The 24,061-nt window shown below is 43.4% G+C and overlaps 2 protein-coding genes across 3 annotated transcripts; one reads left to right on the top strand and one right to left on the bottom strand.

Moving 5' to 3' along the window:
- Nucleotides 1-7,189: 7,189 nt before the first annotated feature.
- Nucleotides 7,190-23,934, bottom strand: trappc2 (trafficking protein particle complex subunit 2). 2 transcript variants are annotated; one of them, XM_059968034.1, is made up of 5 exons: nt 23,801-23,934; nt 21,186-21,295; nt 19,233-19,375; nt 14,131-14,218; nt 10,968-12,141 (listed from the first exon to the last, which is right to left on the bottom strand). In XM_059968034.1, the coding sequence occupies exons 2-5, from the start codon at nt 21,276-21,278 to the stop codon at nt 12,043-12,045; spliced, it is 423 nt and encodes a 140-aa protein (XP_059824017.1). In that variant the 5' UTR covers nt 21,279-21,295; nt 23,801-23,934; the 3' UTR covers nt 10,968-12,042. The 2 variants fall into 2 exon arrangements, with proteins under 2 accessions (XP_059824016.1, XP_059824017.1); XM_059968033.1 differs by lacking the exons at nt 19,233-19,375; nt 21,186-21,295; nt 23,801-23,934 and having other exon boundaries at nt 7,190-12,141; nt 14,131-14,223.
- Nucleotides 14,249-19,226, top strand: LOC132393153 (general transcription factor II-I repeat domain-containing protein 2-like). The gene is made up of 2 exons (XM_059968038.1): nt 14,249-16,876; nt 16,962-19,226. Exon 1 carries the CDS (start codon nt 16,045-16,047, stop codon nt 16,870-16,872), a length of 828 nt encoding a protein of 275 aa, XP_059824021.1. The 5' UTR covers nt 14,249-16,044; the 3' UTR covers nt 16,873-16,876; nt 16,962-19,226.
- Nucleotides 23,935-24,061: the final 127 nt, after the last annotated feature.

Here is a 24,061-nt window from a genome sequence, read left to right as displayed (position 1 = left end):
GCCATAAACTTCAAGTTAATTATGGAGAAGGATAGGTTTGGTCCCCAGGTTGAGATACTGAATTGGGCTAATTTTGATGGTATCAGAAAGGATCTGGCAAGTGGGGATTGGGACAGGTTGCTTACTGACAAATGTATCCTTGGTTAATGGGAAACCTTCAAAAGTGAAATTTTGGGAGTATAGAGTTTGTATGTTCTTGTCAGAATAAAAGGCAATGATAACAGGTTGAAGGAACCTTGTTTTTTGAGAGATGCTGTGGCCCTGGTTAAGAAGATTAAGGACATACATAGCAGGTGTAGGCAGGAAGGATCAAGTTAGGTACTTCATGAGTATAAGAAATGCAAGAGAACACTTAGGAAGGCTAAAAGTGGTCATCTGTGCATGGAACTGAAAGAGCTAGAGCAGATCTTAAATGGATTTGCATTTGTATTTACCCATGAAATGAACACAGAGACTATAGAAGTGAGGCAAAGCAGCTGTGAGGTCATGGACCCTATAGTGATTACATATGAGTTGGAATTTGCTGTCATGAGGATGGATAAATCACCAGGGCCTGACAAGGCGTTCTTCAGATTGTTACGTACCCCGTAACTGGGTCACTTACCAGCAAAGATAGAAAGATCCGTTGAAGTCTGATGGTACTATTTTTAACAGCATTTATTGGTAAAATTACACAAAAATAATATAAATGTAAACATACAGATAATATATGTCGTCAATACTAACTCTAAAAGTGTGGGTATAATAATAATCAATAAGAAATAAGCTCTATCGTTGTCTAGGGGATAATGTATTGTCGGATGGAAATATAAAAGTCACTAGTTCATTCAGGCTGCAGCCTTTTGTTGGAGAGAGACAGATGTTTTAGACTTGCCAGCTTTTCCTTTTTATGATGTCGATCCTTCGAGAGTTCCGTTTTTGTAGTCGGTCCTTTAGCTAAGCCATTCCGTGGAAAACTCGTCATCCGGGCAAGGATGGACACACACACACACACACACGAGTCACCACCGGCTGTCGCTATTAAACGCTGTCACGGGATTTCTAGCACTTCTCCTGGTGCGTCTGAAGGGGTTGTTCCCCAGACTCTCTTTTATCACAGGGTCTCAGATGTCAATCAGGTTGGGATGATGCAATCCCTCAACCAGCCCACTCTGATCATCTCTTGAGGGCTTCAATGAATAGTACAGTACTCAATACACAATTCCATCTCCAAGAGACAATGGTCGTTATCCGTGGCTTTGTCTTGCAGAGGCCCGGGACACATTCCAAAATCTTGAGGTTTCTCTCTCATTTCCTGGGTCCCAGACCTGAATTAATAGCGATCTTGTGATTCTCAAAAAGGAGGGGGTTACTTTGTACCCTTTGGCCCCTCAGAATTGTGGCACATTCGTAACAAGATCCTATGGGAGGCTCGTGCAAAGTTTGGAGGGGCCCTGGCAGAGATAATTAAAACATCCTTAGCCATGGGTGAAGTGTCGGACGATTGGAGGATATCAAATGTTGTTCCATTGTTTAAGGCTCTAAAAATAAGCTAGGAAATTATAGGCCAATGAGCCTGACATCAGTAGTGGATAGGTATTGAAGGAATCCTAAGAGATCAGATATATAAGTATTTGGATAAACTGGGACTGATTGGGGATAGTCAACATGGCTTTGTGCATGGTAGGTCATGTTGAACCAATTTTATAAAGTTTTTGGGGAAGTTACCAGGGAAGTTGATGAAGGCAGTTTCAGTCACTTGGCATTCAAGATGAAGCAGTAAATTGGACTAGACATTGGCTTCATGGGAGAAGCCAGAGAGTGGTAGTAGATGGTTGCTTCTCTGACTGGAGGCCTGTGACTAGTGGTGCACTGCAGGGATCAGTGCTGGGTCCATTGTTGGTCATCTATATCAATGATCTGGATGATAATGTGGTAAATTGGATCAGTAAATTTGCGGACAACACCAAGATTGGGGTTGCAGTGGACAGTGAGGAAGATGATCAAAGTTTGTATTGGGATCTGGACCAGCTGGAAAAAAATGAGCTGAAATATGAGAGATGGAACTTAATGCAGACAATTATGAAGTGTTGCACTTTGAGAGGACAAACCAGAGTAGGACTTGCATGGTAAGTGATAGGGCATTGAGGAGTGTGGTAGAACAGAGGGATCTGGGAATACAGATTCTTATTTCCTTTGAAACGGTGTCACAGATGGTTAGAGACCTAAAGAAAGTTTTGTCACTTTGGCCTTCCTGAATCAATGCATTGAGTACAGGAGTTGGGATGTTATGTTGAAATTGTATAAATGGTAGTGACACTTAATTTGGAGTATCGTGTGCTGTTTTGGTCACCTACCTACAGGAATGATGTCAATAAGATTGAAAGAGTGCGGAAGCAAGTTACAAGGATGTTGCCAGGACTTGAGGGCCTGAGTTATACGGAAAGGTCAAATAGGTTAGGACTATATTCCCTGAAGCATAGAAAAATGAGGGGAGAGTTGATAGTACACAAAGTTGTGATGGATACAGATAGGGTAAATGCAAGCAGCTTTTTCCACTGAGGTTGGGTGAGATAAGAATTAGAGGTCATGTGTTAAGCGTGAAAGTTGAAATGTTTAAGCAAAATATGAAGGGAATTTCATCGCTCAGAGGGTGTGAGAGTGTGGAATGAGCTGCCAGTGGAAGTGGTGGTTGTGGGATCAATTCCACTGTTTGAGAAATATGGATAGGTAATAAATTTGGATAAGAGGAGTATGGAGGGCGATGGCATGGTGCGGGTCTATGGAACTAAGTAGATTAATAGTTTGCCAGGGCTGAAGGGCCTACTTCTGTGCTGTAGTGTTCTATGACTCTATGACCATTCAAGGATAAAGGGGAAACATTTGCTTGGATATGGAGGATGTATGTGAGCACTTTACATCAGTATTTACCAAGGAGAGGATGTGGAGGATAGGGAGATCAGTGGTGAGGGTATTGATATGCTAGAACACTTCGAGGTAAAGGAGGTGGTAGTATTGGGTCTCTTAAAGAGCAGTAAGGTAGCTAAGTCCCCAGGGCATGATGGGATATATCCCAGGAAAGAGAAGAGATTGCTGGGGCCTTGTCCAATATCTTCATGTCCTCTCTAGCCTCAGGCAAGGTCCTGGAGGACTGCCGAGTAGCTCATGTTCCATTTTTCAAGAAGGGAACCAAGGAATCCTAGAAACTATAGACCCGTACGTCTCATGTCAGTGGTAGGGAAGTTACCGGAGAGTTTTCATGGGGATAGGATTTATGAGCAATTGGAAAAACGTGGCTTGATTAGGGCCTGGTTTTGTGTGGGGCAACTTGTGTCTTACTAATGACTGTGTTTTTTTGATGAGGTGATAAGGTGACAAGGGTGATTGAAGGTAGTACTGTGGATGTTGTTTACATGAATTTTAGCAAGGTATTTGACAAAGTCCCATGTGGGAGGCTCATCCAGAAGATTAAGATTTATGGGATATATGGTGAATTGGCTTCAGAACTAGCTTGCCCATAAAAGACAGAGTGTAGTGGTTGTAGGAACTTATTCTAGCTGGAGGTCTGTAATTAGTGGTGTTCTGCAGGGATCTGCACTGGGTCCTCTGCTATTTGTCATGTATATAAATGACCTGGATAAAGATGCAGATGAGTGGGTTAGTAAGTTTGCCTATGATACGAAGATTGGTGGTGTTGTGGATATCATAAAAGACTGGGAAGTAATACATAGGGATATAAGTCTGTTGCAGATATGAGCAAGAGAAATGGCAGATGGAGCTTAACCCAGATGAGTGTGAAGTTTTGTACCTTGGTTGATCAAATAAAAATAAACAGTGCACTACTAAGGACAAGATCCTGAACAGTGTTGCGGAGCAGAGAGATCTTAGGGTCTAAATTTACAGCTCCCTGAAAGTGGCTACACAGGTTGATAGGGTCGTTAAGAAGCCATATTACATGCTTCTCTTTATTAGTTAAGGCATTGAGTTAAAAAGTCAGGAAGTTATGTTGCAGTTTTATAATTTAGGCTGCACCTAGAATAATGCACACAATTCTGGTCACCTCATTATCAGAAAGATGTCACGGCTTTGCAGGGGTGCCGCAGTATTTACCAAGATGTTGCCTGGATTAGAGGGCATGTTCCCTCTAATCAATGAGGGAGTGGAGAAACATGGGTTGTTTTTTCCCGAGCAGTAATTCTTCATGGGGATGGAACTGGCCCCCCAAGGGGCCGGGGAAATGTCCTAAGGGAGTGTTAGGGGAAAGAGAAGTCGTTGGGAGGGGCGTTCAAGATTCGGGGTGGGGGAAAGGGGACGATAAGTGGCCACTAACTGGAAACATGAGACCTGACCGACCATGCCATCATCAACATACAACAGGCATTCTCAGTTTGTGTAAGTTTAAAAAAATTAGCACTACTAATGATGGAAAGATATGTACAGTGCGATCTCTGAGAGTCTGAAGGTGGTGAAGCCTTGCATTCTAATCCTGCTAAGGAATAGAAACTACAGAAAGTGTGCCAATACATTGTTACGTACCTGGAGTATGGTTTTATTGTATTTCCGCCAGATCAGCGATGCCCCATATGTTTTATTTCTAAAAATGTATGAATGAAGCCGCAAAACCATTAACATTGCAGGAACACTTCTGTAAAAGACACCTTGAAAAGGCTACTTATGCCATTATTCAGTTCCATTAGATGAAGTAAGCTTTTGAAAAGCATTGTGCACAAGGCAATTGCCAAGAAAGCAGAACATGACCTTGATAATGGTTTCATTGTTTTTTATATTTCCAAAGTGACAGCAAAGTGTGGAAAGCCACATATAATTTGTGAAAGATTAATAATCCCTACTGCATCAGAAATGCTCACCACTGTTCTCAGATGGATACCAGTATTTTAAAATCAATTCCTCTAAGCAATAATTCTGAAGCTCATTGTATTGCTGGAATGAGTGAAGACTTTGAGAATTAACTATGCACAAAGCTACAAAAAAAACAGAATTTGGGATACAACTAGGTGAGCCAACTGTGCGAAACAAGGCATTGCTAATGGCATATGTTCGGTTCATCAAAAATGGAAAAGTTTATGAGGAGCTTCTCTTTTGTAAAAAGTTAAAAACAAATATCAATGGAGATTCAATCTATGACATGTTGAAAATATACATTGAGGATGAAAACTATCCAATTAGGAACATGATTTGTTGTGCAACAGATTTGACAGGCTGTCATGCCAGTTCAGTGGCATGTTTAAAAAAAAGAAATTCCAAGAGTGTTTGCAATCCATTGTGTAATTCATCAACATCTCACAGCCAAAAACCTTAGCCAGTGACTTTTTCCAAGCATGACTCTTGTAACATCTGTTATCGAACAAAATTAAAGCTCATCCATTAAATAGCAAAATATTTCACTAGTTATGCTGAGATAATGATGAAAAGTTTGAATGCTTGCTTCTTCACACTGAAGTGTGTTGGCTGCTGCTTAAAACGTTTATTTGATCCTTTTGTCACGGTGGTTGAATTTTTGCTCAGTTGACAAGAGCTTGAAACACGATTTAACTTCTACATGGAGATGTGACATACCAAGCCTATCTGTATGATAAAATGAACATCTTAATTATGAAGCTGCAGAGTGAGAATTCCAATTTAATCCAGGCAAAATGTGTAGTGTCCACTTTTTCGTAAAACTGGATATATGCAAAACATTGGGAGAAGAATTTCCCAGTTCCCTTACATGGGAAGTATAGCACTCTCTTTCACAGATGGTGATCAGCAAGAGTACTGCTTACATCTGCAGTCACTGAAGGAATTTCTGAATCGATTCAAGGATCTGGAACGATCTTGAAATTCTGGATGGGGAAATTAACCCATTTCCTTGCAAGGTGGAAGAACAGGAAGAGAATGTGCAAGAAGAAATGATCAAAATTCAGAATGATAAAGGAAAAATGCTTTTCAAAATATCGGCTTTTGTGGTATGTGGCTACAGAGTCATACGAAGTTTTCTGGTCTTTGGAAAAGAGGCAGGTTACTTTTCCTTACATTTCCATCCTCCCACTTTGCTGAAAGAGGCTTTAGTGCAGTGAACCACATACTGCCAAACAACAGAAAGCACTTGGACATTGTTGTGCGTGGGGACTTAAGGCTTTTGCTGTCCCAACTAAAACCAGATATTTCAACTCTTGCTATCATCAAGCTCAAGGATCGCATTCATATTGAAGCTGCGGCACAGCACACAGGTACTGAGTAAGCCAGGTTTAAAGACAAATAAAAATTTAAAGCAAAATCATAGGAGACATTTTTTTACCCTTTCGGGGCACCAGAGAGTTTATTGTGCGTAGGAGTGGTGTGGCAAGTATGAAGGTGTTTTAGGGAGCATTGGGCTAAAAAAAAGCTTAGGAAACACTGCTCTAGAGTGGTTGTGGCTGAAGGGAGATCTGATAGAGGTTTATAAGATTAAGGGGCATAGGCAGATTAGACAAGACAGTATCTTCAGTATCTTTTCCTGTCTAATACCTGTGGGAATGCATTTGAGGTCAAAAGGAGTAATTTCACAGATGTGAAGGGCAAGTTTTTAAAAACACTGAGTGGTGGGTGCTGTTAAAGGCAGAAACAGCAGATTTTTCAGACATTGGGGAAACAGGGAGGATATGAATATTGTGGAGGCAGAAGAGACTAGCTTCTGTAGCCATTGGTTACTAATTTAATTGGTTTGGCACAACATTGTGGGCCAAATGGCCTATTCTTCTGCTGTACTATTCTATGTTAATGCAGAGGCCCAAGGTGTTGGGTGCAACATAACTTGTGTTGAAGTAGGGAATGCCTTTGCTTTGAATTCCATGTTCTTGCAGAGCATGCAAAGTCAGTTAGGTCAGTACCCGGCCAAGATAAAATTCCTGAAGCTGTAGGAAAGCTATGTTGAAGGGTAGGAAGAAAAGGAAGTTGTCCACCAATAATTGTGTCACGAGGCAGTAAGTTAAGAATAGTAGGTGTTCTGGTGCCATGGAAATAAGAGGTGAAGTGTGAGGCTGTAGCGACGTACTACATACAGAGCTAGAAACAACGACATGCAGTCGGTATGTTGTTTCGAGACTAGTTTATTCAAATTTCGCGGCTCTAGCTTTTAATCCTGAGTTCCCGTCGTCTCCCGGCGGAAATGAGTCAAAGGTGCATTACCAAAGTCTCTCCCCACGCGCAGGCTATTTGTGAGCCGGTTTGCCTGGGCAGAAAGTGGGTCGCCACATAACCCCCCCCCCCCCACCCCCGGAACCGGCAATACACCCCCAATATCCACAGTCTGGATCAGTCTCTGTTTGGCTGTTTGCATTTGCGCCACGGTGCCTGAACCTCGACCAGCTGCGCCAAGTCCACATGGGCTGGTTTTAATCGGTCCACCGTGAAAACCTCCTCTTTCCCCCCAATGTCCGAAATGTACATGGACCCATTGTCCCTGATCACCTTGAACGGCCCCTTGTATAGCCGCTGTAGCGGTGCCCTGTGTGCGCCCCTTCGTACAAACACAAATTTACAGTTCTGCAGGTCTTTGGGTACGTAGGTCGGGGTCTGTCCGTGATGTGAAGTTGGTACGGGGGCCAGGTTGCCGAGCCTTTCGCATAGTCTGTCCAGGACTGCTGCAGGTTCTTCCTCTTGCTCCCTTGGGTCTGGTATGAACTCTCCTGGGACGACCAGGGGTGAGTTGTGCACCAACACTGCCGACGAGGCACACAGATCCTCTTTAGGCGCTGTGCGAAGTCCAAGCAGGACCCAGGGAAGCTCGTTCACCCAATTAGGTCCTCTCAGGTGGGCCATGAGAGCTGACTTCAAGTAACGGTGGAAGCGTTCCACTAGTCTGTTCGACTGTGGGTCGTAGGCAGTTGTGTGGTGTTAACTGCGTTCCCAACAAGCTGGCCACAGCCGACCACAAGCTGGAGATGAACTGGGCGCCTCGGTTGGAGGTAATGTTAGCCGGTACCCCAAAGCATGCTCCCCAGGTTGCAATCAGCACTCGGGCGCAGGAATCAGCAGATGTGTCGGTGAGCAGGACTGCCTCTGGCAATCTCGTGAACCGGTCTACCATAGTTAGGAGGTACCGCGCTCCTTGTGACACTGGTAGGGGCCCCCCAATATCCACGTGAATGTGGTCGAATGTCCGCGGGGCTTTAGTGTGCCGCTGCACGTTGGCTGTTTGGCACTGTGTGCATGTTCCGGTCCATTTGCTGACCTGTTTGCAAAGTCCGTGCCATGCGAACTTGCTGGAGACCAGCCGGACAGTTGTCCTGATAGATGGGTGCACCAAACCGTGTATGGAGTTGAAAACTTGCCACTGCCAGGCTGCCGGGACAATGGGGCGAGGTTGGCTGGTAGCCACATCGCACAGGAGGGTCTTCTCACCTAGGCCTACGAGGAAGTCCTGCAGCTGCAAACCCAAGACTGCGGTCCTGAAGCTGGGCATCTCGGCATCTCCCTGCTGCGCCTCCGCCAATGCTGCATAGTCCACCCCCTGGGACAGGGCCTGGATAGCTGGTCTGGAGAGTGCGTCCGCCACGACGTTGTCCTTTCCCGAGACATGCTGGATGTCCATCGTGTACTCAGAAATGTAGGACAGGTGTTGCTGCTGGCAAGCCGACCAGGGATCGGACACCTTCGTAAACGCGAAGGTCAACAGTTTGTGGTCCGTGAACGCGGTGAACGGCCTGCCTTCTAAGAAATATCTGAAATGCCGGATTGCCAGATACAGAGCCAACAGTTCACGGTCGAAGGCACTGTACTTGAGTTTGGGTGGTCGTAGGTGCTTGCTGAAGAACACCAGGGGTTGCCAGCGCCCCTCGATGAGCTGCTCCAGCACCCCATCGACTGCTGTGTCGGATGTGAGGGCGGTCGGAACGATGCATTGCAGCATCTGCCAAGGCCTCATCGTCCCAAGTAACGTCCTTGCCTTTATCCGACATTAGGGTGTACAAAGGGCGCATGATACGGGCTGCTGAGGGGAGGAAATGGTGGTAGAAATTCACTATACCAACGAACTCCTGCAGGCCTTTGACTGTGTTGGGCCAGGCAAAGTGGTGGATCACGTCTACCTTGGCGGGCAGAGGTGTTGCCCCGTCTTTGGTAATCCTGTGGCCCAGGAAGTCGATGGTATCAAGACCGAACTGGCATTTGGCCGGGTTGATTGTGAGGCCATATTCACTCAGGTGGGAGTAGAGCTGGCGGAGGTAGGACAGATGCTCCTGACGACAACTGCTGGCTATAAGGATGTCGTCCAAGTAGATGAACGCAAAGTCCAGGTCGCGGCCCACTGCGTCCATGAGCCGCTGGAACGTCTGCGCAGCATTCTTCAGGCCGAATGGCATTCGGAGGAACTCGAACAGGCCGATGACTGCTGTTTTGGAGACGTCTTCAGTGTGCACTGGGATTTGATGGCATCCCCGTACGAGGTCTACTTTAGAAAAGATTCTTGCCCCGTGCAGGTTTGCTGCAAAGTCCTGTAGGTGTGGCATGGGGTAGCAGTCTGGAGATGTAGCCTGGTTCTGCCTGCAGTAGTCACCACAGTCTCCTATCCCCTGTTGCCTTGGGCACCATGTGCAGGGGGGAGGCCCATGGGTTGTCAGACCTCCGTACGATCCCCAATTCCTCCATCCTCTTGAACTCCTCCTTCGCCAGGTGGAGCTTTTCCGGGGGAAGCCTTGGTGCGCTCGCGTGGTCCCTGGGTCGGGATGTGGTACTGTACTCTATGTCTAGGCATGGCTGCCATGAACTGCAGTGCCAGAATCAATGGGAAGTCCGCCAGGATTCTGGTGAATTTGTTGTCCGACAGCGTGATGGCGTCCAGGTGTGGGGCCGGCAACTTGGCTTCACCCAGGGAGAACGTCTGGAAAGTCTCGGCATATACCAGTCTTTTGCCTTGCAAGTCGACCAGCATTCTGTGAGCTCGCAAGAAGTCCGCCCCCAGGAGTGGTTGGGCCACGGCAGCCAGTGTGAAGTCCCACGTGAACTGGCTGGCGCCGAACTGCAGCCGCACTGTGCAGGTGCCGTTGGTCCGTATCGTGCTGCTGTTTGCTGCCCTCAGGGTGGGTCCTGGCTTCCTGTTGTGGGTGTCGTACCCCGTCGGGGGTAAGACGCTGATTTCTGCTCCGGTGTCAACCAAGAAGCGGCTTCCCGACTGTTTGTCCCAGACGTACAAGAGGCTGTCCTGGTGGCCAGCTGCCATAGCCATTAGCAGCAGCTGGCCCTGGCCCCTGCAGGGCGGGCGACAACGGCGGGCTTCTGTGCCCCACCGCTGGTGGTAGAAACACCACTGTTCACTGGCCTCCTCACTCCTGCCTCTGTGTTGTGTGCACCCCCTTACACCCTGGTCTGTTCTGCTGTTGGGCGCGTTGCTTGGTAATCTGACTGACAGACGCCACGCTCTCCCTCTTGGCTTTCCATAGCACGTCTACCCGGGCCGCCACCTTCTGGGGGGGTCACTAAAATCTGCGTCGGCCAGCAGCAGATGTATGTCCTCGGGCAGTTGCTCCAGGAACGCTGGCTCAAACATGAGGCAGGGCTAGCGTCCGTCAGCCAGGGCCAGCATCTCTTTCATTAATGCTGATGGCGGCCTGTCTCCCAAACCGTTCAGGTGCAGCAGGCGGGCACCTCGCTCACGCCGTGAGAGGCAAAAGGTCCCAATGAGCAGTGCTTTGAACACTTCATGTTTGCCTTCTTCCGGGGGCGACTGTATGGAATCTGCAACCTGGGCGGCTGTCTCCTGGTGAAGGGAGCTCACCACGTAATAGTAACGCGTGGAATCAGAAGATATCTGCTGAATCTGGAACTGGGCTTTTGCTTGGCTAAACCACATGCGTGCTCGCAGCGTCCCCAAAGTCAGCAGTTTAAGGAAAACTGTGTGAACAGATGAAGAGTCGGTCATCTTTGGTCCAAATCCTGTTTGGACCGTCGGGGTCACCAATGTAGCGATGTGCTACACACAGAGCTAGAAACAACAACACGTAGTCGGTAAGTCGTTTTGAGACTAGTTTATTCAAACTTCGTGGCACTGGCTTTTAATCCCTAGTTCCCGCCCTCTCCGGGCAGAAATGATGTCAAAGGTGCATTACCAAAGTCTCTCCCCATGCGCGGGCTATTTGTGAGCTGGTTCGCCTGTGCAGAAAGTGGGTCGCCACAAGGCCCACAGCCGAGGAGATGATTGGGAGCCCAAAATAAAGCTGGAGTTGACTAAAATTGTCAGTGATTGAAATATTAATGACATAGATTTTTATAAACCAAATATATTAAAAAATAACTTCTGACGAGCTGGTAGGATCAATGATTTCAGATCAACTATGTCAGCTTTGTATTAATTAAATTATTTTTTCCCAGAAGGCTAAATTTCACATTTATTATCATTTATGTTACATTTTATTTACAAAGTCAAATTTTATTTACATAATTCAAACCACACATTTTGCTAAATGGAAGTCTATCTGAAAGAATTGCAATGCAGTTTTCTAACCTCAACTGTTAGCAAAGATTATCTATGGTAGTGCACAGGTACATAGTCTTTACTTGAAGACATTTAAACCCAGAAGGACAGTTCCAATAGCTTATCATTTGCCATCTTATATTATCTTCCAAATTAACTTTAGTTACACAGAATAATCTTGGAATCAGAGAAGATGGTTGGTTGGAACATGAGCATTTCTTTGTTGCAGCTGAGGCAGTAGCAGGACCAGTAAGGTGACAACAACCAGTATGACAATGTTAAACACGTAAAGTAAACATAAAACACAGTAGCAAATCTGAGAATAAGAAATTATTTTCCTTAGTTAATGTACATTCAGGTTTACAATTTTCCCCATTTCACGATGACTAAAATAGGTCCAATTTCAATTACATTTGCTTTCAGTGGGCACATTTGCACTGTACATTTAGGATCTACACAAACTGATGTTATGTTTCATTTAAGTATTAGTGATTGGAAAATCCAACATGAACATTATATACTAAAGTGACCACAAAACTGGTGAAATCACCAGCTGCTTTTACGTTTTTTATACATATTTAATATACAGAGTACCATTTAATAATTAGAAATGTTCAACTCAACAGATGCTTCTTTCCCAGGAACTGAACTTTTCTATCAAATGCTGTTGATCGAATGAGGGAGTTGGGTTCATAAAATGGATTCATAGCAAACTACAAAAGAGAAAAAAATTACAAGTACTGTAAATAACAGAAATCTAAAGTTATTGGATCAAAAGCTGCAGCCTGTTCATTAAAGAATTACAAAGAAATTCATTAATGAACCATTTAACTACAAAATCTAATTATCATACTAATTTGTTTGTGGGATGGCACGTTTAAGTGACTCCCAAGACCTAACAATCCCTTTCTGTCAATTCTACAGCCATGATAGGCTATTTAAAAAACCCATTTAGTGTTCAATATCAATATTCCGTTAGGCATTCAAATTGATCTTATTACAAGTTCATTTAAAGCTATCTATCCTTGAAAGTACAAACCCCATTTCCAGAAAAGTTGGGATATTTTCCAAAATGCAATAAAAACAAAAATCTGTGATATGTTAATTCACGTGAACCTTCACTTAACTGACAAAAGTACAAAGAAAAGATTTTCAGTAGTTTTACTGACCAACTTAATTGTATTTTGTAAATATACACAAATTTAGAATTTGATGGCTGCAGCACACTCAACAAAAGTTGGGACAGAGTTAAAATAAGATTGAAAAGTACACAGAATATTCAAGTAACACTGGTTTGGAAGACTCCACATTAAGTAGGCTAATTGGTAGCAGGTGAGGTATCATGACTATCAAAGTAGCGTCCATCAAAGGCTCAGTCTTTGCAAGCAAGGATGGGTCGTGGCTCACCCCTTTGTGCCAAAATTCGAGAGAGAATTGTCAGTCAGTTCAAAAGGAACATTTCTCAACGCAAGATTGCAGAGAATTTAGGTCTTTCAACATGTACAGTACATAATGTTGTGAAAAGATTCAGAGAATTCAGAGACATCTCAGTGCGTAAAGGGCAAGGTTGAAAACCACTGTTGAATGTGCGTGATCTTCGAGCCCTCAGGTGGCACTGCCTAAGAAACCGTCATGCTACTGTGACAATTATAGCCACCTGGGCTCGGGAGTACTTCGGAAAACCATTGTCACTTAACACAGTCAATCGCTGCATCCAGAAATGCAACTTGAAACTGTATTATGCAAGGAGGAAGCCATAAATCAACTCTTTGCAGAAACGCTGGTGAGTTCTCTGGGCCCGAGCTCATCTCAGATGGACCGAAAGACTGTGGAACCATGTGCTGTGGTCAGATGAGTCCACATTTCAACTAGTTTTCGGAAAAAAAGGGCGTCGAGTTCTCCGTGCCAAAGATGAAAATGACCATCCTGATTGTTATCAGCGAAAGGTGCAAAAGCCAGCATCTGTGTTGGTATGGGGGTGCTTCAGTGCCCACGGCATGGGTGAGTTGCATGTATGTGAAGGTACCATTGACTCTGAGGCGTATATTAGGATTTTAGAACGACATATATTGCCATCAAGGCGACGTCTCTTCTTGGGACGTCCATGCTTATTTCAGCAGGACAATGCCAGACCACATTCTGCGTGGGCTACAACAGCATGGCTTTGTAGACACAGAGTGCATGTGCTTGACTGGCCTGCTGCCAGTCCAGATCTATCTCCTATTGAAAATGTATGGCACATCATGAAAAGGAGAATCAGACAATGGAGACCATGGACTATTGAGCAGCTGAAGTCTTATATCAAGCAAGGACGGACAAAATTTCCAATTGCGAATCTACTACAATTAGTATCCTCAGTTCCAAAATGATTAAAAAGTGTTATTAAAAAGGTGATGTAACACAATGGTAAACATGCCTCTGTCCCAACTTTTGTTGAATGTGTTGCAGCCATCAAATTCTAAATTTGTGTATATTTACAAAATACAATTAAGTTGGTCAGTAAAACTTTTCTTTGTACTTTTGTCAGTTAAATAAAGGTTCACGTGAATTAACGTATCACAGATTTTTGTTTTTATTGCATTTTGAAAAATATCCCAACTTTTCTGGCAATGGGGTTTGTATAATCAAGATTACACAAGTTTCAATAGTAATCATATTTGTTGATACAGGAAAACAAACATAGAATCATAAAATCTACTTACCTTAATGTACAGATCATAGACATCGTTAAAGAAATTTTTTATTCCATCTTCTTGCCGAACATCATGCAACATAATAAATCTCATATGTGAGGAGGAATTAAGGAAAATATCAAGCAAAAACTGAGGAGTAAATGCTCATATCACTCTTTTCAGCAAATAGATGCATTTCTGGTTCTTTAGGCCAAAAAGAAACAACTCCATACTGTGCAACGCACACAAAATGCTGGAGAAATGCAGCAGGCCACTCAGCATCTATGGAAGAGTACAGTTGATGTTTCAGGCTGAGACCCTTCATCAGGACTGGAGGAAAAAATGAGAAGTCAGAGTAAAAGATGGGGGAAGGGGAGGAAGAAACACAGTGATAGGTGTGATGTGATATTTAATTAGGGTAAATTGCTTATAGCAAATCAAGTTTCTCAAAGCAAGCTCTGTACAACTGGTTGTCATCTGAAGCAATCCCATTCCTCTTTGATGTAGACCTAACTGAAGGACCAGCAACATCGTTCCAAATAAAGATGGTTTCCAACTCTGAGGGGTTCCTCTGACCTTTCTGCTCAGGTCTTTCTAAGTAATAGACGACTTAGATTTAGGAAATGGCGTTGGAATAACCTGAATGAGTAACAGTAGTTTATTTTGTAGACATTACAAGCTGTAGCGATAGCGTGCTAGCCATGGAGAGAATGAATTTTTTAGTGTGGTTGGTGGGTGCCAATTATGTGGGCTGCACTACCCTGGATGATACTGAGCTTCAAGAACTATTGGTCTTGCAATCATCTGGGAAAAGTATCCCATTACACTTCTGAGTTGTGGCTTTGTAAATGATATTCGGAGGCTAGTCACTCACAGACCTGCTTACAGCTGAGTAAAGGTAACTACTGAGACATGGCAGAGGAGCTGGCCAAAGTTTACTGGAAGGAGATACAAGCAGGAATGTTGGTAGAACAGGAATGGCTGGAGAACATGGGAGTAATTCAGAAAAAAATCCAGAATCAGTTCATCTCAAAGAAGCATTCTAAAGGGAGGACAAGACAACTGTAGCTGACAAGCGAAGTCAAATACAGCATAAAGATAAAAGAGAGCTTACAATATAACAAACATTAGTGGGAAGTTGGAGAACTGGGAAGCTTTAAAAAAGCTCAACAGAAGGCAACTAAAAAACCAATAGAGAGAGAAAAGATTAAATATGAAGAAAAGCTATCCAATAATATAAAAGAGGATACCAAAAGATGTTTTAGATATGTAAAGAGTAAGAAAGGCTAGAGTGGAAAAATGACACTCCAGAGGTAATAAAGGGGAACAAAGAAATGGTGGATGGACTGTATAAGTATTTTGCATCAGTCTTCACTGTGGAGCCACCAGCAGTAGTCCAGAAATTTGAGTGTGTCAGCAGGCAGAAGTGAGTGTAGTTGCAATTACTAGAAGTTACTTGGGAATTTGAAAAGCTTGAAGGTAGATAAGTCACTTGGACCACATGAACTATACCCCAGGGTTCTGAAAGAGGTAGCCGAAGAGACTGTCGAGGCATTAGTAGTAGTCTTTCAAGAACCACTAGACTTTGGAATGGTTCTGGAGGACTGCAAATGTCACTCCACTCTTTAAGGAGGGAAGGAAGAAAAACAAGGAAAGTATAGGCCGGGGGTCGGCAACCTGCGGCTCCCGAGCCATTTGTGGCTCTTTCACCTCTGTGCTGCGGCTCCCTGTGGCTTTGGGAAATAATTGGTCAGTATTTAATTAAAATGTATTTTATGTTAGTTTGTTAGCTTTTGAAATGTAATTATGGTGATCTTGTACAACCTAAGTGTAGCGACACATTTCCTGCCACATCCGAAACGGCTCACAATTAGCCAGCATTCCGGCTAAGGGAGATAGCCTACGGGGGTTTGTGAGTACGCGTCTTTTGCAGCATCTGCGTCCATGGGGGGCTGGGTTGAGGGAGGCTTAAAAGCAAGGCTGTTTAGTTCGAATAAAGCTATCTTTGACTGCAGTTTACTGACAACGTGTTTTTATCGCTGGCTGTCCAGACGGAAGGTGCTGAAACGCTTTGTCGCGTGTCTGGAAGAAGTGAAAACTTTCCTGGGCAGCAAAGGGCTCACCTTTCCTGAGCTGGAACAGCCAGAGTGGCTGGAAAAGCTACACTTCATGGTAGACATGACAGCGCACCTGAACACGCTGAACACAGCTCTTCAGGGGAAAGGACGTACAGCCCTGCACATGTTGGAGGATGTTTTGGCATTCGAGCGCAAGTTGACAGTGCTTGCCAGAGATTTACAGAAAGGCACTTTGTCTCACTTCCCCAATTTGAGAGAGTTCAAACAAGGTCACGACATGATAATTTCGGAGTATTTACATTCTGCAATCATCGCAATGCAAACATCGTTTGGGAAACGCTTCTGTGAGTTCAGAGAGGAAAAAAACACATTATCCTTCCCGGTCACTCCCTTAAGCATCGATCCTTCCCTACTGAATACGACTGCATTGGCAGGTGTGAGTCAGCCTGATCTTGAGATGGAACTGGCCGTCATAGCCGACAAAGACATATGGGTGTCCAAGTTTAGACGCTTGACAGCAGACCTTGAAGATGTTGCCCGTCAGAAGGCCGTTCTTGCTCAGAAACACAAATGGAGTGATATTGAAAACCTCACAGATGACAGCTTGCGATCCTGTGTAAAGATGAAGGTGACATCATACAGCCCTGATGTGCAGACGCTGTGCGCTGAGGTCCAGGAGCAGAAATCCCATTAACCAAGTATGATAAATATTTTAATTGCCTATTATTTTACTTATATTCATATTTTTTCATTGTTCAGTGAAATAGTCCTTTCATTTTTCAGGATGACAGCTGGCTGACGTTATTTTTGGTTTGCTGCTGGCGGAAAATTTAAGTTCGGCGTTTTTCATAAATACAAGAAGGACTCAAATAGACATTGAATATTTTACTTAAAAGTAACTTTCAACCCAACGTCTTTTTTTCGGAGTTCAAAATGTTTTTGTTGCATGCAGAAATGTAATTTCGTTTTCTCTGCAGGAGTTCATCAATTTCATAAATGCAACACATTATAGTTTGTTTATACATAGCATAAAGGCAAAAAAAAAACGTTGTATGCAGTGTTATTTCATTTTAAATGTCAAACGGGTTTTGCGGCTCCCAGTGTTTTCTTTTCTGTGGGAAACGGGTCCAAGTGGCTCTTTCAGTGGTAAAGGTTGCTGACCCCTGGTATAGGCCAATTAGCCTGACTTCAGTGGTTGGCAGGATGTTAAAAATTCATTATTAAAGATGAAGTTTTGAAGTACTTGGAGGCACATGATAAAATAAGCCAAAGTCAGCATGGTTTAGGGGAAATCTTGCTTGACAGATCTGTTGGAATCCTTTGAGGAAATAAGAGGCAGAACAGACAAAGGAGAGTCAGCGGATGTTGTTTACTTGGATTTTCAGAAGAACTCTGACCAAGTGCTGCACATGAGACTGCAAAGTAAGGGCTCATGGTATTACAGGAAAGATACTAGCTTTGACAGATTAGCTAACTGGCATAAGGCAACGTGTGGGAATAAAGAGGCCTTCTCTGGTTGGTTGCCAATCACCAGTGGTGTTCTGCAGGAGCTAATGTCGAATCTGTAGTTTCCATATTATATATTAAAGATCAGGATGACAGATATGATTGCTTTGTGTCCAAGTTTGTATATGATACAAAGATAGGTGGAGAGTCGAGTAGTGCTGAGGAAGCAGAGGGTCTGCAAAAGGATCTGGACAAATTAGGAGAATGTGCAGATCAAATAGAGTGCAGGGAAGTATATAGTTCTGCACATTGGTACAAGGAATAAAGGGGTAGTCAATTTATTAAAAAAACAAGGAGCACAAACAGAAATTGTATTGTATGGAGGGACTTGGCATTCTCAGTGCATGATTTCCTCAGGTTAACTTGCAGGTTGAGCTGATAGAATGGAAGGTAAATGCAATGTCACCATTCATTTCAAGAGGAGTAGAATATAAAAAGAAGGATGTAATGTTAATACTTTTTTAGGCATTTGTCAGACTACAATTGAAGTACTGTGAATATTTTGAGCCCTATATCTAAGGGATATGCTAGCATTGGAGAGGGTCCAGAGAAGGTTTATAAGAATGATTTCAGGAATTAAAAAGTTATTGTATGAGGAGAGTTTGGTGGTGCTGGGTCTGTATTTGCTGGATGGAGCTTAGCAAATTAAAGGGGGGATCTCATTGAAACGTACTAAATATTGAACTGCCTAGATTTTGTGGATATTGAGAGGACATTTCCAACAGGAGGAGATTCTAGGACCAGAGAGTAGAGCCTCAGAATAGAAGGGCATCCCAGTAGTACAGAGTTGAGGAAGGATTTCTTAACCAGAGATGGTGAATCTGTGGAATTTTTTGCCACAGATAGCCAAGGAAGCCAAGTCATTCGATATATTTAAATCTGAGGTTGATAGGTTCTTGATTAGTAAGGGTGTCAAAGGTTAAAAGGAGAAGGCAGAACGGAGTTGAAAGGGAACTTAAATCAGTCATGATCAAATGGTGAGTAGACTTGATGGACTGAATTGCCCAATTCTGTTCCTATGTCATATGATCTTATGTTGATTGTAAGGGGTTGGGGGTGGTGTGGAAAGAAATGGGCTTGTTCTGGTAATGCCTTTGAATGGCAATAGCTACAATTTCTTCTGCTGTGGATGGTCATTCCCAGAAAGTCCTGTTACATGCCTTACAGTGTAACAACACACATTCTTTTGTTTCCCTCTTGTGGTTATTTGTGAATATCAATAGACAACACACCAAGTGATCATCTAGGGGAAATGTATTGGGTGATTAGGAAAATATTAGTTGCTGGAGCAGCAAGTAAGGTAGACTGTCCCAAACAGAATAATGAGGAAAACTGTTTTTAACTACTTCATAATTGGGAAAACCGTCACCCAATTCTAATTAATGTGAAGGAGAGCAAGTAAAAACAACAATGGATTACTTTTTCATATGCAACTCTATGAATACAAATCATTAATAGTTCAATTACATTTGTACAAGAGGGTGTAAAAATGCTTAGCAAAGAAGAAACTGCAACCTGGAAAAGGTTCCCTCGTAAAAAAGGATATGTCCAGCTGTAACAAACGCAGAGACAAACCATTCATTGAACTTATCAACAGTCTTCAGATACATATTGTTGGACAACCACATGTTCTCATCCACCAGGTCAAGGGCAGCATGTGCTATAAACTGGTTAAGGTGTCGATGATCATCCTGTTTTGGAGAAAAAAATATTTTCATGCACAACAACCAAGAAATCACATGAAACTTAACAGACTCACCTTCTATAATTATCACCCTGAAAATTAAGATTTAAGATTTAGCATAGTTAAAATAGTTTAAAAACAGTTAAATAAAGAATATGACAAAATAGAACAAAATGTCTTAAACAGCAGGAAGGCAAATTTAACTGGATAGAAGTGACTGAGCCAAACAGTACCCAAACGTGGCATTCAAGGACATGCAAGTAGTTCAGGGTATACATATTCCCATGGATCAGAAAGCACATTTAGGATAGGATTTAAGCAAAAGAAAACAGCAGAAAGCCAAGGATACAGAAAACTTAAGAATGGAAGTAAAAGTAGAAAAGCAAAGGCAAGGTATGACAAATTGTGACAAGTTGCAATTTAGTTACAAAGAAAGCAAGATGGAGATTTAGGGAAGAGCAGTGTTTATAACTTGAGCGTGGAAGTTGATAATATGGGCAAAGTTTTTAATGACTATTTGTACAGTGGGATGATACTAACATGATAGTTCAGCAGAATTGTTACACGTATTAGATGTGTTCACCATAATGCAAGTCATTTTAAAATGTTTAGCATTTTTCAAAGTAGTAAGTCACAAATCGAAATGAGACATATCCCAGGCTATTAAGCAAATAAAAAGATGAAATCACATGACCTCTGATTGTTACTTTCTGAACCTTCAAACAACAGGGCATTGTTTAAAAATTAACTATTCTTCATTTTTCACATTGAATTGTCCAGAAATGCACTCATGCAAGGCTTCAACTCCAAACATTTGACAGTTCCTTCCCCCCGCCCTCCACTCATGCTACTCGACCAGCTGCATTCTCCCAGCAGACTGTTGTGCCATATTTCAGCATCTCCAGTCTCTTGCAGCTAAAACTGAGTAGTACAGACCAATATGTTTGAGGTCAGTGTTGGGCAAATTACTGGAATCTGCTGGACCGTATGAACCTGCATTTAGAAAGGCACAAATTAATCAAGGACAATTAGCATGGATTTGAGAAGTTTTGCCTGTAATTGAAAACAAGAGATGTTAATAGTGCAAGGGTTCTAACAGATCCGTTATAGAAGACTCATCAAAAAAACTAGGCAATCCCTAGGGAGAGTGGCAAACTGGATTCAAAATTGACTCAATAGCATGAAAGCAAGGGGATACAGTTGGTGGGTGATTTTGCAAGTAGAATTGGAAGGCCTTTTCCAGTAGGTTGCTACAAAGCTCTATAATCAGTCACTTCCAATTGTAATACATCTTAATGGCTTAGACTCCAATGTAGAGGGCATGTAAGAGTTACATAGGCACATGGGATGCCTTCTCTCATTTGTTGTTCTCATAGAAAACTAGCTAAGGATATGATAAAATAGTAGGAGTGGATCAATTATAAACCTCATGCACCGCAGTAGAGATGTTGTTGAAGGAAAATTCAGTAGAGCTTGTAGGCATAATAAAAATCTCCATCTGCATTGTCCTCCAAGTTATTCTGTGGCATGTCAATCCATGTCTTAATAGAATTAGAAAGAGTTGTTAATTAATTTTGGAACCTACAGATACATGGACAGTATAGAAAACGACTGGTAAGTCACAAAAGAGCAGCTTGTTTAGTAGTGTAGTGCTTTCCCACATGGTGAGTTGACATGCCAGGATTTCTGATCTATAGTGCATTCCTTCAACAAGAAGCAATCCATTACTCAAAATTAATCTCAAAAGTTGAAGAAAAACTGAAATTTAAAACTGTCATTGTGCTTTATGCACATGTGGGTAAATATTATTTACTTACTTTGGGTTCCATTTTGCCTGCTGGAAGAAATTCCATTTCAAAGACAGGATTATCATGGTGACCAACTATAACAAAATAAAAGCTTCCAGCCATTTTTTTTCTGGTCTAACCTATAAAATAAACACAACATCCACTTTAATTGGTTTATTATTGTCATATACCGAAGGATAGTGAACAATTCTGTTTTGCGTGCCATCCACATTGATCATTTCACATCATTATTATTTGTTGTTTGTAATCCATATAATTGGACTGGATGATAATGTGGTTAACTGGATCGGCAAATTTGTGGATGACACCATGTTTGGGCGGGGAAGGGGGCTGCAGTGTTCAGCAAGGAAGGCCATCATGGTTTGCAGAGGGGCCTGCATCAGTGGGAAAAATGGGCTGAATAAATGGCATGTGGAATTTACTGCAGTCAAGTGCGAGGTTTTGCAGTTCAGTGGATTCAACCTCGGTTTGCCTTACACAGTGAACGGTAGGGCACTGAGGAGCGAGGTAGAACAAAGGGACCTGGGAATAGAGGTACATAATTTGTTGAAAGCAGTGTCACAGGTGGACAGGGTTGCAAAGAGAACTTTTGGCACACTGGCCTTCACAAATCAATGTACTGAGTACAGAAGATGGGATGTTATGTTCATGTTGTATAGGATGTTGGTGAAACCTAATTTAGAGTATCGTGTGCAGTTTTGGTCACCTATCAACAATAAGAATGTAAACAAGTATGAAAGAAAGTGCAGAGAAAATTTACAAGGACGTGGCTGGGTCTGGAGCATCAAAGTTAAAAGGAAAGATTGAATGTGTTAGGACTGAATTCTTTAGAACATAGTAGACAGGATAATTGATAGAACAGGGGTCACCAACCTTTTTTGCACCGCGGACCGGCCGGTGGGGGGGGGGGGGATTTGTTACACATGACCCGAATATGATACTCAAAGAAGGTTCCTTATGTCCAGTCTATTCCGCAATTTAGTTTACGTGACTATCAGCACTTGCTTCTGTACCGCTTGCTCACGTTTTTTCCGTTCAAAAAACTCAGCTGATTTGTCTTTAAGTGCAGGGTGCTTGGACTCAAGGTAGCGAAGCAGTTTTGAGGGCTTCATTGCCTTGTCAGGCAGCCTGCAGCCCAAAATCCAGTTTCCTGCCCAACCGCCACCAGATGCCTTGGCCAGCTGCAGCTGGTCATGGGTGGGTTGACAGGACAAGGTAAGGGCCAGAGGTCCCCGTGCCAGGGCTGCGGTGGTCACAGACCAGAGAGAGTGACTGATTGAGCGAGGCATGTGACAGGACGCATGTAGGATTTATCTGCCAACAAAAGTTTGGCTGGAGGGATGACTTTCAGCAGATCGCAGTGAGGTAGCTACTCTGCTACTTACAAAACCCTGAGCCTGAATTAGGTCGCCTGCAGATATTTTAGCACCGAGTTCCTCACGAACATTTGGTGTGCTAAACAGGTTCAGAGGCGGCGCCCGTCTGTCCACACTCCAGGCCAGTAGCAACGGCATTTCTCGCTGGCCGGTTACTTGAGGCCAACCAGTGATCCCTGGAGCAAGGGTAACACTGAGTTTAGGCAACTGATGACCTTGTGTGCATTCAAGTCAACAGTGAGCACGACAGGGAATGAGGAAAGGTGCAGCTACTCATATCATTTCATATTGCCAAAACATTGTTTCCTTGTGGCCCGGTACCAGATGCTTTGCGGCCCGGTGGATGGGGACCACTGTGATAGAGGTAAACAAAATTATGACAGGTATAGATAGTGTAAATGCAAACTGGCTTTTTTCACTGAGGTTGGATGGGACTACAACCAGAGGTCATGGCTTGAGTGAAAGGCAAGAAGTTTAAGAACATGAGGGGAAACTTCTTCACTCAGAAGGTTGTGAACGTGTGGAATGAACTGCCAGTTCAAGTGGTCCATGCTTAATTCAATGCTTAAGAGAAGTTTGGATAGGTACATGGATAATAGGGCTATGGATGGTTATGCCCCCACTGCAGGTCAATTGGGAGTAGGCAGCTTAAATGGTTTCAGCATGGCCTAGATGGGTCGAAGGGCCTGTTTCTGTACTGTACTGCTCTATGAATCTATCAGTAGTACAAGGGAAGAATGACAGAACATAGAATGCAGTGTTACGGTCATGGCAAAGGGCAGTGCAGGCAGTCAACAAAGTCAACGATGAGGTAGTTGTGAGGTCAAGAAAATAAAAAAGTAATTTTATTATTACTTTTTACTTGTTATTACTTCTCTACATTTTGGTACAGATGCTGCGTTTGCGAACGGGGCTTCTAAATAAACCCACTAAACGTGTTTTAATTATCCTCTGAAAACGGTTTATTAACTACCCCAATTTTCACAAGAACGGCATTTTTAGTAAAAATGTGTATAAAAGCTTATAATAGTAAGCTCCCCAATAGGACTGATTCATGGGGTGGGAGGGGTGAAAGTCAGCAACTTTTATCAGGGCGCTGTCAACATTGCTCGGGAGAACAAAGCCACAACTACAGTAGGGGAAGAAGACAGTCTCTCAATTATCAGCCTCTTGACTCTGAGAACCAGCAGTCACAGTCAACAAGCAAACAGCGCTCCTGATGCCGGACCCCGACTGCGTTGCACTTACCGTTCCGGGCTCCAGTCGGTTATCCAAGGCCCAGAGCAGCGGAAACACCGTCACCGTCGGCTCTGCAGCCAATTATCGTCTCCCTGGGCACTGAAGCCAATCACCATCTCCGTCGGCTCTGCAGCCAATCACCGTCTCCCTCGGCTCTGCAGCCAATCACCGTCTCTGTCGGCTCTGCAGCCAATCACAGTCTCCGTCAGCACTGCAGCCAATCACCGTATCCCTCGGCACTGCAGCCAATCACCGTCTCCGTCGGCAATA

The sequence above is a fragment of the Hypanus sabinus genome, chromosome 4, assembly GCF_030144855.1.
Source record: "Hypanus sabinus isolate sHypSab1 chromosome 4, sHypSab1.hap1, whole genome shotgun sequence".
NCBI classification, from domain to species: domain Eukaryota; kingdom Metazoa; phylum Chordata; class Chondrichthyes; order Myliobatiformes; family Dasyatidae; genus Hypanus; species Hypanus sabinus.
The sequence above is the reverse complement of the archived record's forward strand: the minus strand, read 5'-3'. Positions and strand labels throughout refer to the sequence as shown.